This window comes from Gobio gobio (genome assembly GCF_949357685.1).
Source record: "Gobio gobio genome assembly, chromosome: 3".
NCBI lineage: Eukaryota > Metazoa > Chordata > Actinopteri > Cypriniformes > Gobionidae > Gobio > Gobio gobio.
Window position 1 is genome coordinate 63,208,130 of NC_137099.1, and position 19,649 is coordinate 63,227,778.

At 45.2% G+C, this 19,649-nt stretch overlaps 1 protein-coding gene across 1 annotated transcript; it reads left to right on the plus strand.

The window, feature by feature from the left end:
- Positions 1-3,987: 3,987 nt before the first annotated feature.
- On the plus strand, positions 3,988-9,469 carry LOC307124230 (CMRF35-like molecule 7; the record flags this gene model as incomplete). The annotated part of the gene is made up of 3 exons (XM_079813279.1): positions 3,988-4,027; positions 4,116-4,430; positions 9,378-9,469. 3 exons carry the CDS (start codon positions 3,988-3,990, stop codon positions 9,467-9,469), a joined length of 447 nt encoding a protein of 148 aa, XP_079669405.1.
- Between the last annotated feature and the right edge of the window lie 10,180 nt (positions 9,470-19,649).

Consider the following 19,649-nt stretch of genomic DNA (forward strand, 5'->3'; position numbering starts at 1 on the left):
CATACATTACAACCCTGCACTACCGATACAGTTGGCATGTGATGCTTCACCGTATGGTGTCGGTGCAGTACTTTCACTGGTAATGCCATCCGGTGAAGAAAAGCCAATCGCCTTTGCATCAAGGACCCTGAACTCAGCAGAGAGTAATTATGCTCAAATTGAGCGAGAAGCTTTAGCAATCATATTTGGTGTAAAGAAATTTCACCAGTACCTGTTTCACCAGTCACCCTGCTCACAGACCACAGACCACTTACCTCTATCTTTGGTCCCCAAACTGGCATTCCCTCTCTGGCAGCGAATTGCATGCAGAGTCGGGCTCTGTTGCTGTCGGCGCACAAATACGACATCAAATATAAGAGGTCTGAGCAGCATTGCAATGCAGATGGACTGTCCAGGCTGCTTCTGCCAGACACAAAACCAGAATGCCCTCAAGTTGACATCTTCTACTTCAAAGAAGTGCAAAGTGCTCCTGTAAATGCTGCCCAAGTGAAATGATTCACAAGAACGGACCCAGTTTTGTCAGAAGTTCTGGCCTGGATATCTCAGGGCGGGAGAGGAAAGATGGAAGACAAATTCAAACCTTATCTGATTCGACAAAATGAGTTGACAGTTCAGTCTGGTATGGTGGCATTACCCCCGCCCCTGAGGAGCCTCTTGCTGAAAATCTTCACGCTGGTCATTCGGGAATAGTGAGGATGAAAAAGATGGCACACAGCTACTTCTGGTGGCCTGGCTTAGATGTAGAGATTGAAGAGGAAGCAAAGGGTTGTTCAGAGTGCCAGAATGTAAGGAACATGCCACAGACAGCCCCCTTACATCCATGGGATTTTCCAGAGGTGCCATGGCAAAGAATACATATAGACTTCGCAGGACCACTGGAGAACCACATGTTTCTGGTGATTGTGGACGCTCACAGCAAATGGCCTGAGGTTACAGTCATACATAACACATCCTCTGAGAAAACCATTGAGGAGCTTAGAACTCTTTTCAGTTGCTTTGGGCTACCACAACAGCTTGTAAGTGATAATGGCCCCCAGCTGGTTTCTGAAGAGTTTCAGTCCTGTCTGAGTGTAAATGGAATTCGGCACATCAGGTCTGCTCCTTATCATCCATCCACAAATGGCCTGGTGGAACGATTTGTTCAGACCCTGAAGAAGGCTTTTCAGGGTAAGGGCTCCCCAAACCAAAGACTGAATACATTTCTATTGGCTTATAGAAACACACCCCATGCAGTCACAAAAGTCTCCCCAGCTACAGCATTGCTGAAACGACAACTACGCAGCAGAATGGATCTTCTGAGACCAACAGGAACCAAACAGGTTGTATTGTCACAACAGGGAGTGCAGGTGGAGAGGCGATCCAAAGCAAAGTTCAGGAGTTTCAACAGAGGAAACCGCATACTTGCTCATAATTATGGAAAACTAGCAAAATGGGTACCGCAACAGTTCTTGCACAAACCGGCCCCGTTTCGTACATCATTGAAACAAAGGAAAATCTGACATGGAGGAGACATGTTGACCAGTTGTTGTCCTTGACAACTTCCAGTGATGATCCCTGTGAAATGGAGACACAACAACAACACACATCTCACATCAGCTCTGGTCGGGATGTGGTACCGGAAATCTTACCCACACTATTTTCAAGCGAACCATGGGTAAGCGTTCCCTCTGAGAATACATCTCTTTCCCCAGTGACTGTTACAGACACTCTAGTAGAAACACCACCTGTGCCTCATCGTTATCCAACTAGAGTGCGAAAACCACCACAGAGATTAGACCTCTAGTTTAATGGCTAACCCGCGATGTTGGGGCAGAATAATCCCCAGGGTTCAGCCAGGGAAATGAGGCAGTCTACCCTCTTTCCCTAGTGTTAGAACAGTGGTATAAAGTGTTTATAAAATGATCTTATATTAAAAACAACTGTATGTATGTTGTCAAAAGCTTTATTTGTTGAGGTTGATGTTAAAAGTAAAAGTGGAGGAGTATGTTGTGTATTGCATTTCTAAAGTTGCACGTTTTGTCCTTACGACACACCGTATTGGTTCCCTGTTATATTGTACATGCGCAGAACAACTCAGTGTGTTTTACATATAGAGAACGACTCAGTAAAAGTTGCCATGTGAAAATGCTTGTGTCAGTGTCATCACTCAAGCAGTATATGATCATCATTTAACGATGTAATACAGTGTTAACACAGTTTAGGTTTAGGTTACAGCAGCAGAAGACAAAGGAAGAGGAAGTCAGCATCTCATCAAATTCATGACAAAAGCACTAGCATGAAACACTGAAACACACAGAGCATCAGAACTGAATCTACACAGTAAAATCCCCAGAGTTAAATTAACACTGCTCAGAGAACATTTGGTCCCACTCTACAGAGTGTTAAAGTAACACTGAATCAGTGTTAAAGTTAATGAGATAATTAAGAGATTAATTAAGTGATAATTGACCATTAGTGGTGAACACCTGATGATAATGAGTAGAATCACTGAAGGAAAGAGAAAAAGAAAAACACAAGAACTACAACTGACTATAAAAAAGACATTCAATCTCTGAAGATCTCAGCAGAGGAGGATTAAACAACTCCACAAACAGCATTACCAGCTTCACACATTACTAACCAGACAGACTTTATTTCTATCAGATGACTACAGAAGCTCTTATTGAGGTTTAGATGTTGATGTTTTATTGAAAATTAAAGTTGTTTGAAGTTACCATTATTGTGATTAGTGTTTGCTTTAATTGGGCTCTTGACCCTTGACTTGCTAACATAAGTTTTTCTCTGGCTGCTGTAACTGTTCGTTGCGGTGAAAATGGCAAGAAAATCTTGAAGCTTGTTGTTTATGATACAGTTGTTATCATCATATAGTGCCTTATTTGCTGATCCCCTGAAAGTCATTGATTATAGGAGCATTGTGATTCTAGGGCAGAAGATCCAGCAATGTTATCATCAGAGAAACTAAACAATTATCAAAAAAAATTTACGTAAGATTTGTACTGCGGTTTAATAACACATCACACAATAAGCACTTCTAACTCCTGCGAGTTTTACTCACACACAGAGATCAAGAATCTGCCTATGAATCTCAACAATGGTGACATGCTTCATGCTGCAATGCATTCTGGGTGCATCACGCAAAACTCATCTATGGCTCCCAGAATGCATTGTGGCATGAAGCATGTCACCATTGTTGAGATTCATAGGCAGATTCTTGATGTCTGTGTGTGAGTTCATCTCGCAGGAGTTAGAAACGATTAGTGTACAATCGGTTGCAAAACTTATTCAGCTTTTCTGATTAAAACAGTGTTGGATCTTTTCTAAAATCACAATAAAAAAAGTGAATAGTATATTGCTCATACTCAGTCATAAAATCAATGAATTAAATCATTATACAATGATCATATTCTCATCATCGAGCAGCCGACAGCATCTGATTGTGTTTACTCTTGCTTTTCTTGCTATAGCAAACTCAGTTACAGCAGCCAGAGAAACACTAATGTTAAAAAGTCATCAAACTGCCCAACTAAAGAAAACACTGATCACCATGATGGTCACATTAAAAACTAACAATTTTCACAACAAAATCAAACAAAACATTTGTTAATTCTCAATAAGAGACGTCTGACAGAAATAAAGTCAGTCTGGTTAGTAATGTGTGAAGCTGGTAATGCTGTTTGTGGAGTTTTTTAATCCTCCTCTGCTGAGATCTTCAGAGATTTAATGTCTTTTTTATAGTCAGTCGTAGTTCTTGTGTTTTTCTTTTTCTCTTTCCTTCAGTGATTCTACTCATTGTCATCAGGTTTTCATCACTAATGGCCAATCATCACTTAATTAATCTCTCAATTATCTCATTAACTTTAACACTGATTCAGTGTTACTTTAACACTCTGTAGAGTGGGACCAAATGTTCTCTGAGCAGTGTTAATTTAACTCTGGGGATTTTACTGTGTACTGACAACAGAGAAGATCATTGAATAAGAGAGAAGAATGAAGATCATCTGGACTTTCACTCTGCTCATGTTTCCTGGTAAGAATCTGAGGAAACTTTTGAAAGCAATTTCAAGCCTCTTAATAATCATACTGAAGTGTTTTATTAAAATGCTGGTTTGTTGTAGGTGTCGTGAGCACCATGAACGTGACGGGATATTCAGGGGGCAGAGTCACGATCACATGCAAATATGATGAAGGATATAAGATAAATGCAAAGTATTTTTGTAAAGGTCAGCAGTCAAATTGCTCTGACCTCATCAAGACTAATGAGAAAGATAAATGGGTTGATTCTGGAAGATTCTCTTTGTATGACAACACAAGTTCAGCAGTCTTCAATGTGGCCATCAGAGATCTGAGTCAAGGGGATTCTGGGACGTACTACTGTGGAACCGATAGAGGTGGAATAGATCTCTACACTGAAGTGAAGCTGAACATAACAGGTGAGTAACACAGATGCATTTTGAACTCGACCATCACAAATGCTGTTGCTTTTTGTCAATTTAATGCACATTAAATTGTAAAATTTGATTTTCTATTAAAATAAATGTACTTTTCTGACTATTTTTCTTGTTTTAAGCATATAATAAATCTTTATCAAATTTGCCGAACATTTTGTAATTTTCCAGATAGCAAGCAACCACTGAAACGATGTTAACTTAATGTTAAATGCATTGAATCAACATAGCTTTTGTACCCGCAAATAATGTTGAAAATTTTGGGAAATTTGATCCAAAAATCAATGGTAATGGCATTGAATGAATGTTTGTAATGGTGATCAATGTTTCAATTTGATGTTGGTTCAACATCATGCTTGCACTCTCTGAAAATTAAACACAACAACTACAACTGACTTAAAGCCACAGACTCTAAAAAAAGATGTGTTAAAAAATGACACGTTGTGTAGATTTTAACACATGTAGTGTATGTGCTCAGGGACCACACAAATTTATTGTGTCAAATTTAACACAATAAATTTGTTAGTCATTTTAACACACAAATTGTGTCAGTAGATGTGCAATTTTAAAAATTAAGTGAAACAGGAAGATAAAAAATTATTAAGCATTGAATCAATAGTTGAGTAAAGAACGCATGTGCGCACAAAGTACAAGACAATGTTTCAAACTCAATGACTGGACAGACTTACTGTCCTGTACGTTATTCAATTATTCATGCTTTAACACCTCAGCGATGCCGCTTTTGAGAAAAGTTCATGAAGAGATAACATTTAACAGAGTTTGTGCTTTGATTTAAAGCAGCACTAGGTAACTTTTCAACCTTCATAATATATTTTCAAGACTCTTGTGATGATACATTGACTTACAATAGGTTGAATGACACGTCTGCCATAGCCTGACGGGGTCTGTATCGTTTTTAATCGTACTTTTAAACTTCGGGTTTCGGGTAGTAACCCGAGAACAAAAATAACTACAAAATTCGACTGCTTTACGGCATATACGTCACTTCCACCACCACCCCCACTTCCTTAAATTCGGACGTGTGAACCCGAGCCCAACTAACGTTTGTTTGCCAGATGTTATAGTCATGGCCGAAGCAGCACAGATAAATAAGAAAGCAAAGGTTTTGTTGGAGGAAAGCAAAAAGAGGAAACGAGAAAGTGATCGGATTAAAGGCAGGACGAGGATCAACATTGGGCCAGCGTTTGCTCGTTGGCATGAACTGAAGGAGGAGGGGCTACATTCTTGCAAGTAAATACATAAGTTGTACAAAATCATATTTTAGGATACCTAACATGTCTGTGATATTTGTTTATTTGTCTTGCCTCAAGCTATAATGCAAATCGATTTTTCAAATTTGCAGATTCATCTAGGGTAGCTTGATATTATAATATTGATGATGTATGGTTATTACCTACCACTCAAACATTGAATTGAAGTATCATATAGATTCTGTAAAACGGTAACCAATAGACTAGGCTACTATAATGACGCTGGCTTGTAAACGTGAGCATCGTGATCATTTGGCGTTTGAAAAAAATAAAACCCATGAAATTATATTCATATGACATGCTGAAACATATGCCACTGTACCTGGGATGAAGACATTTCACACGCGACGCAAGCAGAACAGCTGCATGTGAACTCCTGCAGTGTTCAGGGCTATCATAGTTGTCATGTCAACAAATGTACGTGCGATGCATCCACTGATGTAAGATGATAAGAGGTTACGACAGTAGTAGAGGACAATACTGTTTCCCAACTGTTTTGTTTCCCAAAACCTACCTAGTGCTGCTTTAAATTAAAATGTAGCAACTGATAAAACATTCTATATAACTTTTATTTACACAGGCCTGTTTGTTTGAGAACATAAACACTGCATACAATGCACAATGATGGTGAGTGTTGCATGCTTTATAAAAACAACACAACCTGTAAAAAGAGATGTGTTAAAATTACACATGTTGTGTAGAATTCAAAACATGTAGTGTGTGTGTGCTCAGGGATAACACATGTTGTCTAGATTTTAACACGTAGTGTGTGTGTGCTCAGGGACAACACATTTACACTTGCCTTGTCTTGATGATGCTTCTTCTGCTAAATTTGAGTAGCTCTTAGGGCTTGGAAATGGGGTTAGTCACTTGATTTCTACTGTAGTAGACAGCTGCATGGTTAAAATGGGTTTCCTAAAATTATCAGTCTTGCACGTAAAAAAGTTCATAAAGTCATTACTGCTGTGCTGTTTGCAAATGTCAGAAGTTGAAGCTTTATCTCTTGTTAATTTACCCACTGTACTGTATATAATGAATACCTAGGGTTGTGTTTATTTTTTTCTGAGAGTCGAGAAATAAGCAGATCTAGCAGTTTTTACGGCCTTTCTGCATGCGATCATGCGCTCTTTCCACGAAATGCGAAAAACCTCCAGTTTTGTTTTCTTTCTGCTGAGCTCCATTTTATGGCTGCTGTTTTAAGGGCCAGAGTGTGCTCTTGTACCACGGCGTTGGACTATTTTCTTTAATCTTCTTTAAGTGCAGGGGAGCAACTGTGTCTAAAGTGCTGGAAAAGAGAGAGTCAATAGTGTCTGCTGCAACATCGAGTTCCTCTAGGCTATCTGGGATGCTGAGGAGATTAAACTGATGAGGAAGATTATTTACAGAGCAATCTTTAGTGGCAGCGGTGATAGTCCTGCCATATTTGAAATGAGGAGCTGGCTTTGCAGCCATTGCTAAATTAAGTATACATGATACTAGGTAGTGATCTGAGATGTCATCGCTCTGCTGCAGAATTTCAATGGCATCAACATTTATTCCATGTGACAATATTAGGTCTAGAGTGTTGGGAATCATCAGAATCAGTCAGGTCCATTTTGCAACAGTGTTTATTAGAGAGAATCGTCGACAGGCAAGGGTCAGGCACGGGCAAAGACAATGGAGAAGAGCAGGCATACACATAGTAGAAAACCAGGCAACGGTACAGAGGCGGGCAGCAGGCAACGATCGGGTCAGTTCGGATATGTTCAAACACGGGCAGGCAGAATACAAAGATAACGCTCAGAAATGATCACAACAGTAACTCAAGACTTCGCAATGGTTGTAGTGTGAGTGGGGTTTTTATGAGGGTTGAGAACTAGGAGCAGGTGCGTGTGTGATCAGTGATTGCGGAATCAGAGCAGGAATGTATCAGGGGAATTGGAGTTCGTAAGGGAAAGTCAGTATTCGGGCAAGGGCGCCCTCTGGCGCCCACTGAGGGAGGTCATGGAGTCTGTGATCGTGACATAGAGTATGATTATGGCGATGAGTGGGTCCTGACACATGTTGCCTAACTCCAATAGAGTTTAGAATGTCTCTAAATACTAATCCCAATGCGTCTTTTTTGTTGTCTTCATGGATATTAAAATCACCAAAAATGTGTACTTTATCTGCAGCCAGTACTAACTCTGATAGAAAATCAGCAAATTCTTTGATAAAGTCTGTATTGTGCCCTGGTGGCCTGTATACAGTAGCTAACACAAATGTCAAAACGGGATTTATCATTTACACTACATAATATTACATAAAGCACCAGGACTTCAAAATAATTATATTTGAAACTAGAGTTCTGGTTAATACTGAAGATATTATAAATTACAGCAACACCTCCCCCTTTGCCTTTCAGACGCGGCTTGTGTTTATAACAATAATCTTGGGGGGTGGACTCATATGAAGAAATTTAGTCGTCAGGTTTTAGCCAGGTTTCTGCCAAACACAGCACATCTAGATTATGATCTGTAATCATATCATTAACAATAAGCGCTTTTGGATCTTTTGGACTTTTTTAGGGATCGAATATTCAGCAGCCCTAGTGTTATCATTTGTTCATCTGTATTATATCTGTTTTTTATTTGTTGGACATCAATTACATTTTTACCGTTAAATGGTTTCGATGTTTTTTTTTTTGTATTTACTAATTCGTGAAACAGACATGGTCTCTATGTGATAATATCTAGGTGAAAGAGTCTCTATGGTTTAGCCAGTTTGTCTGCTTCCTGACCTGGGCCCCAGATAGCAAAGGCTCAACTCTAAGACCATGTGCCAAATTACTAGAGAGAAGAGTGGCACCACCCCAGGAAGGATGGATGCCATCTTTTTTTAACAGGTCAGGTCTGGTCTTTCCAATTGTCTATGAACCCTATGTTATTTTGCGAACACTACTTAGACAACCAGCCATTGAGTGATGATAGTCTGCTAAGTATCTCATCACTCCTTCTAACATGGAGGGGACTTGAGCAAAAAAAAGTATCTGCCATCGTACGTTCACACACCTCTTTAATGTTCATTTTGGTGATCTCTGACTGGTGAAGTCGAACATCATTAGTTCTGACATGAATAATAATCTTAGAGAATTTACGATTAGCATTAGCCAGCACTTTTAAATTTCCTTTGATGTCAGGCACTCTGGCTCCTGGTAAACAGGTAAACAGGTGAAGAATCAAGAATCAGTGTATGAATCTCAACAACGGTGACAAACAGCATATTCAGATAATGCAACTCTGAAAATCACAAAAAAGTCACATAAAAACAGCTAAAATAAAATAAAATTGTGAGAACAAAAGAAATTGCTAAGACAATTCAGCTCATGATTTTTTCATTCCGCAATGCATGTGTCACGGAACAAAAGGATGCAGGCAGGTAAATCGTGATAACACAGAGTTTAGGGAACAGTGTCACGGATAGTGACAGTTATGCAGACTGGTGAGTGAACGATCAGGATAAACAGATATAATGATGACTTAGCTGGCAGTAACGGAAATGTCTTTATATGGCAGAAGAATGAAGAGGAAGCCAGTAACGGGCAGATAACGGATGACAGAAGACTGAAGACAAAGATGGATTCCTAGTAGAAAGTAGCTAGGTAGCAGGTAGGTAACGTGTAGACTCTTGTGGTGTTCATAAGGACGAGACCATTCAAGGACGAGACCATTCAAGGGAATGCAGGAGGAGTGTCTCTTTATAGTGAGTGCTGATGATGAGGTGCAGGTGCAGTGAACTTGTCACTTCACATTTAGTCATGTCTGTTCCCTGGAAAGATTAGTTCACCTCTCTTCAGGTTCGAGTCATTCATTCACCAACTCACAGCCCCATAGGCTGAATGCAGAAGATCCTCTACAGAACCGATGGCATGTAACGCATGCACGGTCAACACAAAATGAACGAATCGCTCTCTAAGACAACTTGTTGTTCCCGATTTATATTGTGACGAGTCTCTCTGGGCATATCAGCGTCGCCCTGGCAACCAACGCACGGCACCTGCACGTCCTCATCACGGGCTGATCGGTCACAGCTGCAGCCGATCAGCGAGAGGGTGTAAAAGCCGCTGCCGCTCTCACTTGAGCAGACACCCGTCTCATGCTGAACGTGCTGGAACTAACCCTCTTTCTCTTACCTCACAGAAGGCAGCGAGTGACCGACAGCCCGACTGAGCACGCCTGGACACCCACCTTCACGAGCACGAGGACTTCACAGGGACACCAGCCACGACGACAGCACGCACCTTTGTTTCACCGTTTGCACCTATTCCCCAAAGTGTTCACAATAAATCCACCCTCCGGGGTTCACTTTCACGAGCAACCTTGTTGTGTGATTTCTCACCCGTGACATCTGGTGGAGAATGCGGGCAACTGCATGAGAAATCACACACAAGTGTTTGCAGTTTTCACCGCACTCAAATATATTTTTTGTTCTCTTTCTGTTCACCACCCCAGCACTGATCGGCGCTCTCTCTTCCGTTGGAGATGGAGGAAGTACTGAAGCGCCTCACCGAAGTCAGCATCCGCCAGCAGCAGATCGTGGAACATCTGGCCACTCGGCAGGGCAGAGCTGAAGAGGATATCGCCGCCCTTCATGCCCAGGCGGCCCAGCCAGTTCCACTACCTGACCCCCGCATACGAGCGACTCGGCTGCTGCCTAAAATGACGGATCACGACGATGTTGAAGCATATCTCCAAATTTTTGAAACAACGGCCAATCGGGAAGGATGGCCTGTCGAAGACTGGGCTTCCGCGCTGGCTCCTCTCCTAACCGGTGAAGCCCAGCGAGCTTATTTTTCCCTTCCTCCCGCGATCACGAACGACTACAGGGAAGTGAAACGAGAGGTCCTCGCCCGGTTGGGGCTTTCTCCCGTCTGTGCAGCGCAACAGTTCAATGAGTGGGAGTTTAAGGGTCGGATGCCAGCGCGGGCCCAGGCCGCTGATCTCGTCCGGTTGGCTCAACACTGGCTACTCGACGGGGAGCCCACCGCAGGTCAGGTAGTGGAACGAGTGGTCATCGATCGCCTCCTCCGCGCCCTGCCTCGGTCCCATCGTTCTCGATCTGGTGGAGGCGATCGAGCTGGCGGATGCGGTCCATCAGCGGGAGGCCGGAGAGAGAGCGCCGCCATTTCCCCGGAGGGTGGTCCAGGAGCGACGCACGCCGGAGGGCACCTCGCGCGCAGTTCAGGAAATGAACTGAAAATCCAGAAATGCTGAGGTTGGGGGTGATAGAACCATCGCGCAGCCCATGGTCCAGCCCCATCGTGATGGTACCCAAGCCGGATGGCACCCTCCGCTTTTGTAATGACCTCCGCCGGCTCAACGAAGTCTCCGAGTTCGACGGCTATCCCATGCCTCGGGTCGACGAGCTGCTGGACCGCCTGGGGAGGGCCCGGTACATCACGACTCTGGACCTCACCAAGGGTTACTGGCAGGTACCTCTCACTCCCTCCGCTAAATCCAAGACTGCTTTTTCTACCCCTAGTGGACACTGGCAGTACCGGACCCTCCCCTTCGGCCTACACGGGGCCCCTGCGACCTTCCAACGCATGATGGACGTCATCCTACGGCCCCACCAAACGTACGCGGCCGCGTATTTGGATGACGTCGTGGTGCACTCCGAGGCATGGGAGGAACATCTGGAACGTCTGCGGAGGGTGCTCTCGGAGCTCCGGCGGGCTGGACTGACCGCCAACCCCCGCAAATGCCACCTCGCGCTCTCTGAGGCGAAGTACCTGGGATTCCAGGTTGGCCGGGGCCTCATCAGGCCCCAGGAGAAGAAGGTGGAAGCCATCCGCAACGCACCCAGACCACAGACAAAGTCCCAGGTACGCGCCTTTTTGGGGTTGGCGGGGTATTATCGCTGTTTCATCCCCAACTTCTCCTCTGTAGCCGCCCCCCTGACAGACCTGACCAGGAAGGGGCAGCCCGAGAAGACCTGCTGGACGTCGGCCGCCGAAGAGGCCTTCACCCAACTCAAGACGGCCCTGACAGCGTCTCCGGTACTCCGCGCCCCTGATTTCGGCTGTCCCTTCCTGCTGCAAACGGATGCTTCCGACACCGGACTGGGAGCCGTCCTTTCTCAAGTCCAGGAAGGTGAGGAACATCCCATACTTTACATCAGCAGAAAGCTGTCCCCGGCAGAGAAGAACTACGCCGCCGTCGAGAAGGAGGCCCTGGCCATCAAGTGGGCAGTCCTGGAGCTGCGGTACTACCTCCTCGGCCGTAAGTTCACCCTGCTGACCGACCATGCTCCTCTCCAATGGATGGCCCGGGCGAAGGATACCAACGCCAGGGTGACCCGCTGGTTCCTCGCGCTCCAGGACTTCCACTTCGAAGTACGACATCGGGCCGGGGCCGCCAACGCCAACGCTGATGGACTCTCGCGGATGTGGGCAGCTTTCTCAGGTCTGTCAGGTGTCATTCCCCACCCACCCCTTGTTTCACCCCTACTGTCTCCTTTCGTTCCCAGGGCCAGAACGACGCTTAGGGGGGGGGAATGTGACGAGTCTCTCTGGGCATATCAGCGTTGCCCTGGCAACCAACGCACGGCACCTGCACGTCCTCATCACGGGCTGATCGGTCACAGCTGCAGCCGATCAGCGAGAGGGTGTAAAAGCCGCTGCCGCTCTCACTTGAGCAGACACCCGTCTCATGCTGAACGTGCTGGAACTAACCCTCTTTCTCTTACCTCACAGAAGGCAGCGAGTGACCGACAGCCCGACTGAGCACGCCTGGACACCCACCTTCACGAGCACGAGGACTTCACAGGGACACCAGCCACGACGACAGCACGCACCTTTGTTTCACCGTTTGCACCTATTCCCCAAAGTGTTCACAATAAATCCACCCTCCGGGTTTCACTTTCACGAGCAACCTTGTTGTGTGATTTCTCACCCGTGACAATATTAAAGATTCATTCAAAAAGAACAAATCGTTCATGAATGACACATTACTTACGCATAGTTGTCGTTTACATGTCTATCTGTATTGTTTTAATACTGTGATGTTTCGTAATGTTTAACCCTCTGAAGTCTGAGCTGTTTTGGGGCCCTTTGGAAGTTTGACATGCTCTGACATTTGTGCTTTTTTCAGTTGCTTATAAACACATGAATGGCTAAAGTGTAATTACACTGTATTCAGCACAAACTGGGCTACTATAATATGTGATCAACATGTATGTACATGCTTGTATTTTTGAGAGAATAATGTTTATGCATGGTTTTTTAAAAACTAAAGAGATAAGTCACTGAATAAAGGCCACACAACACAATAAATATGTGTCCATAAGACTAATGGGTGTTGTTGCCTAGAGTTTTTGCTTCAAACTGATGTGAGAATCGTTGTGCCTACTTATTCACATAAAACAATATATTGATTTACATTTTGTAAGACACTTTTTCTTTACAAAGGCCATATGCGAAGAGGCGCGAACAATCATGAATAATGTTGTGAATCACACCTCAGAGACAAAGGAACACATAATGACCAGCATAATGACCTGCATAATGAGTAAAACAACAGGACTTATTTAGAATGTAGTCAAAAAGGCTCATTACAAAGGCATATTATATTTTAAATTATCAAAAGATTTGACATGACTATTTTTTATGTTTTTGAAAGAAGTCTCATGCTAAAAAACTGTAATATTGTGACACTGAACACAATTCAGTATTCAGTAAATACAAATAACGTCTCGGTTACGGATGTAACCCTCATTCCCTGAGGAGGGAACGGAGACGTAACGTTAGTGACTAACGAATGGGGGTTTCGCTTAGAAGCCAATCATCTTCGAGAATTCAAAAACGCCCAATGATAGTGCCAATGCCATGGGCATGCGGAATTTGCATACATAACTCCGCCACACTGTGTGGTTATATAAGGAAGTAAGTGGGCAATATCACATTCTGTTACCTGCTGAGGAGCCAAGATTGAACTCCCAGCCATTCCAGCAGTACAGCGGATGTGGCAAAAGGACGTTACAGGGAACGAGGGTTACATCCGCAACCGAGACATTCCCTTTCGTTCAGTCACTATGACGTAACATTAGTGACTAACGAATGGGGGGTCCCAATATAATCACGCCACTCGGCTGTCTTCCAGTGCCCTGCGTAAGTGCGAGTGCCCTGTCGTAAGACTAGTACGGATGAAGGACTCCCACTTAACACAGGAATACCAAGGTACACTGGGAAGCATATTCCAGTGGAGATATGCCAGAATGCCTACCCGTAGGGAGGACTTAGAGAGTACACATATGACCCGCTAAGGGCTGCATATGGAGAACGCTGGGGTACCAGCTGAAGGTGGATTTTTAACCCCAGGGGTGGCAGGGACTTGCCAAGGGAAAGACACCCGCTCACGGAGGAGGCTTACAGTGGAAATACACCTGTGGGGGTCGCCAGAGGGGAACCATGCACACGGGGCACCTGGCCGAACACGAGGGTCCGGGCTCGAGAGGGCAGACTTACTGGTGTCGGCGTCGACAGTGCTGGAGGAACTGAGGAGAAAAATTGCACGTATCCAGTCCGTAGAGTGGAATGGCGAGCAAGCGAAGACATCTGAGCCTAGCCCATTACCGGCCACTAGTAGAGGCGAGTACATAGTCGGACACTGGCTCCACTCGGAGATTGTAGAATCTTGCGAATGTGTTTGGTGTCGCCCAGCCTGCAGCTCTGCAGATGTCTGTTAGCGAGGCGCCGTGCGCTAGAGCCCAAGAGGAGGCCACACTCCGAGTGGAGTGGGCCCTAACCCCAAGGGGACACGGTCGACCTTGCTGCTGGTAAGCCAAAACAATGGTGTCCACTATCCAGTGAGACAGCCTTTGCTTTGAGAGAGCTCTTCCCTTCCGCTCTCCACCATAACAGACAAAGAGCTGGTCTGAGGTCCTGAAACACTGCGTCCTGTCTACGTAAGCGTGGAGAGTGCGTACTGGACAGAGCAGTGCCAAGGCTGGGTCTGCCTCCTCCAAAGGCAGCGCTTGCAGGTTCACCACCTGATCTCGAACGGAGTGGTGGGAACCTTGGGCACATATCCAGGCCAGGGTCTCTGGAACACGTGAGAGTTGGCCGGCCCGAACTCCAGTTATGCTTTGTCATCCGAAAATGCTTGCAGGTCCCCTACCCTCTTGATTGAGGCCAATGCAGTCAGGAGCGCTGTCTTCATAGACAAGAACTTAATATCGACTGACCGCAAAGGCTCAAAGGGGGACCTCTGCAGAGCATCTAAGACTACTGAGAGGTCCCAAGAGGGTATGAGGGGAGAGCGAGGAGGATTTAGTCTCCTGGCTCCCCTCAGGAACCTGATGACCAGGTCGTGCTGACTTACCTTTTTGTTCTCCAAGAGGTCGTGGTAGGCAGATATTGTGGCCACGTAAACTTTAAGGGTGGAGGGAGACAGCCTTCGCTCCAAGCCTTGTTGGAGGAACGAGAGCACAGACCCGATCGGGCATTCCCAGGGGTCTTCTTGGTGGGAAGAACACCAGGTGACGAAGAGGTTCCACTTCAACGCATAGGCATGCCGAGTGGACTCTGCCCTAGCGGAAGTGATGGTAGCCACCACCGTAGGTGGTAGGGTACTCAAACCTGCCACGTCTCGTCCAGGAGCCACACGTGGAGGTTCCAAAGATCGGGACGCGGGTGCCAAAGGGTGCCCCGTCTGTGAGTAAGGCCTCAGAGGAATAGGCCAGGGAGGGGCTGTCGCAAGGAGTAAGAGTTCAGGGAACCAGGTCCGGCCGGGTCAGTATGAGGCGACCATAAGGACCGGCTCCTTGTCACCCTGATCTTGCACAAAAGCTGTGCGAGAAGGCTTACTGGGGGGAACGCATATTTGCGTAGGCCCTGCGGCCAGCTGTGCACCAGTGCATCCATGCCGAGCGTGCCCTCGGTCAGGGAAAAAAACAGGCTACAATGGGAAGAGTCGTGAGAGGCAAACAGATCTACCTGTGCGGCGCCGAACTGTTCCCAAATCAGCTGGACCGTCTGGGGATGGAGTCTCCATTCTCCCAGAAGTGGCTGAAGCCGTGAGAGCTCGTCGGCTGCACGGTTCAGAACTCCCGGAATATGGACAGCACGAAGGGACCTCAGATGCTTCTGACTCCATAGAACGAGATGGCGGGCGAGTTGAGACACACGGCGGGAGCATAGATCAGCCCGGTGGTAGATGTACGCTACTGACCATGTAGTCTGACCGGACTAGTACATGTTGACCCTACAGCAATGCTAGGGAGCGGTGCAGGGCGAACCGTACTGTCAGCAACTCAAGGCAATTGACATGCAGGAGGCACAGGGGTCCTGTCCAGGAGCCCGAGGCAGCACGTCCATTGCACATGGCACCCCAGCCCGTGGAGGAGGCATCTGTTGACACAACAATATGCCTGGAAACTCATCCTAAGGGCCACCGGCTCGATGGGACTCGATCGCAAAGCCAAAGCTGAAGCGGTCTCATATGAAGCAATTCAAGCGGCGTTACCGTGGCTGCAGATGCCATATGCCCTAGGAGCCTCTGAAAAAACTTCAGTGGGACCGCACTCTTGTATCCCATCCCAAGATGGTGGCGCGAGTAGTTCGCGAGGCTCTGGGTCTCTCCAGATTCTGCAATTTTGCTGTATTTTTCTTGCTCATCTCGGGTTTGTTCGTGCAGAACAGTTGTGCCTTAACACCGTACACCCGTGGGGAGATTTTTGATATTGGTTTGCGAATTTCCGACAGTTTTATGGACAATCTTCAACTCCTTCCTGAGATCGCTAGGACACCCGAGGCTATGCACTCTACCCGGCCGGGCAGATGTGCTTGCAGGCGGCGTCGGGACCGTAAACAAAGGCGGGGGAAGCGCGGAGGTCTGAACGCTAAGCTAAGGCTAAAGCTAACCCCACATCGGCTCTCTTTACCCAGCATTTTCCTTGCCAATGTACGGTCGCTAGTGAACAAAATGGAGGAGATTCGGCATCACACACAGCAAGAAATTTTTTGAACTGTAACGTCCTAATCTTCACGGAAACCTGGTTAAACAGCGGAATACCGGACACCGCTATTGAGCTAGCAGGATGCCACACGCTCCGGGTGGATAGAACATTAGATGGCTCCGGTAAGACCAGAGGTGGTGGATTGTACATTTACATTAACAAAGCTTGGTGCATTGTTCAGCTAAACTTGAGTTTCTCATGGTTAAATGTAGACCGTTTTATCTACCGCGGGAGTTCACTTCCACCATTATAATTGCAGCCTATATTCCCCCGGATGCTGATGCCAAGCTTGCTATGAAAGAACTTCACGCAGCCATCAGTAAACAACAGACTGATCACCCGGAAGCTGCTTTTATTCTTGCAGGTGACTTTAATCATTCAAACTTAAAGTCAGTGCTACCCAAGTTTCACCAGCATGTTTCCTGCCACACCAGAGGAATTAAAACCTTAGACCATGTTTACACAAACATGGCTGGCGCTTACGTTGCGAGACCCCTCCCCCACCTGGGACAGTCAGATCACCTGTCTTTGTTCCTCACCCCCAAATATACACCCCTCATCAACCGTGTGAAGCCATCAGTGAAGACCATCAATGAGTGGCCTGCGGGGGTTGATTCCACACTCCAGGAAAGGTTTCTACACACAGACTGGAGTGTGTTTGCTTCTCAAGCCACCAGTGGTGCTCACACAACATTGACTCCTACACCTCCTCTGTATTGGATCATATCAATACCACCATTGACAGTGTTACAACCCAGAAACAGATCACCACATACCCAAATCAGAAGCCATGGATGAACAGGGAAGTGTGACTCCTGCTGAAGTCACGCAATATACGCAAGTATAACACTTGCCTGAATGATAAAAATCGGCAGAGTTATTTGAGTCTCTTTGGCACTAGAGGTCGACCGATAGTGGATTTTACCGATACCAATAAATAGGTTGGACCGCACTTGCCGATAACCGATTAATCGACCGAAAGTTTTTAAAATGGATACTGGATAAAAAAACATAATTAAAACAGTGCTGAACTTTGAAAATGTGCTAAATTAAAAACACATAAATATGAATATTAAAATTAGAAGTTCTAACATAAAAAATTCTGCAGAAAATAATATAAACATTAAAATATTACAGGTCAAATTTGTTTCTTTACCTATAATCTAGAAAAATATATATACATTTCATAGGTAACACTATGCAAGTCCCTATGCAACAAGGATGTATTACCTTACATGAACTATAAGCATTATGCATATATTTTTACAGCATGTATTAATATGAGCAATACAATTGTACCTTGATCATTCATGTAAGTTCATAGTGTATTAACCAAGGTTAACAGATAAAAATTCAAACAATTTAATGTTGAAATTAACATACTTACGATGAACAATACTTCCACAGCATTTATTAACCTTAGTCAATGTTACAAATGGAATCTTATTGTAGTGTTACCATTTAATACAAATCCAAACAGTCTGCTTTTTTAGAAGGAGATTATCTAATAAAAAACTAATGCGCTTCTGCTTTGTTTATGTTTCTGTCGGCAGCATGACGATGCAGTTTGCGTTCTCACATCACTAATTTTATATGTGCAACATTTGGGTCGGACTTGCTTGTGTTTTTATCACATTTTTTTAACTGCTTGAGGTACTGCTATTAGCGTTCTCTCAGCCTCGTCGACAAACATACAGACTGCTGTTATTTACCTGTTAATGCAGCATCTAGTCAAGAAATGAATTACTTTATAATGATTTGGTAACAAGTACTGTAGTGCTCTGTCGTTTCGCTGCCGTGTTTTAAACATCTGAAGTGTCAGCGCTCTCTGTGCAATGCCTAGTTGTCAACAGAACTCAACTGCACACACATTGGAAGAAGAAGAAGATGAGTGTAAACGATCTATGCCGGTGTTGTAAAAAGAATAAAAAAAAATACTGAGTACTTTAGCCTGATGTCGTCATCCTCAGATTCAAACAAATTAAACCCATGTGATCTTTAGTGACATGGATGGTTACGTTACTGTTGATCATCTGTTCATCATCGTATAAAGCCCCCCCTGACAATTTGATTGGTCCGAACAGCTTTGGTTCAAGCATATTTGCTCCACAACGGATCAAGTCCAGACCGAAGTTCCTGACCTAAAATTTTGTGGGCAGGGCTAAATTCGGCTGGCATCCAGGCTATTCAATATGCGATCTACAATGACGAATATACAGATATGGTTGTCAAAAGAGGGAAGGACGGACATGAAATCAATACCCAGATGGGACCATGGATGGCATGGAATTGGTAGAGGAACCAGCTTTCCTTCAGGAAATCTCCAGGGAGTGTTGGTAATGACGTAGACCTAGCATCCCTGGATGTACCGGGAGATATCCTGAGCCATGGTGGGCCACCAGTAGCTATGACATAAGAGTGAGAGAGCACGTTGACTACCTGGGTGTCCATAGCCCGGAGACGTATTAGCCCAAGAGAGGCAGACGATAGTTGGATGGTACATAGAGGAGCCCCTCTGGACCTCCCGGTGGAGCAGGTTCGGAGCAATTAGCTTGAGCCATTTGCTCATCAGTGGACCATTGGATTGGGCTGACAATCATGGCTAGAGGGAGAATAGTTTCAGGAGAGGGATCTTCAGGATTAGGGACAGGGCATCTGCCCTACAGTTCTTATACCCAGGTCGATACGAGACTGTGAAATCAAATCGGGTGAAGAAAAATGCCCATCGGGCTTGGCGCGGTTTCAGTCTCTTTGCTTCACATAGATATTCAAGATTTCTATGATCAGTGATGACCTCAAAGCAGTGATGCGCTCCCTCCAACCAGTGTCTCCATTCCTCCAGAGCAAGCTTGATGGAGGGGAGCTCACGACTGCCGATGTCATAGTTCTGCTCCCAGGGACTTATTAGTGAACAAGTCTTGAGGCAACTTATCCTCCCCTCCCATACACAATCTGACTT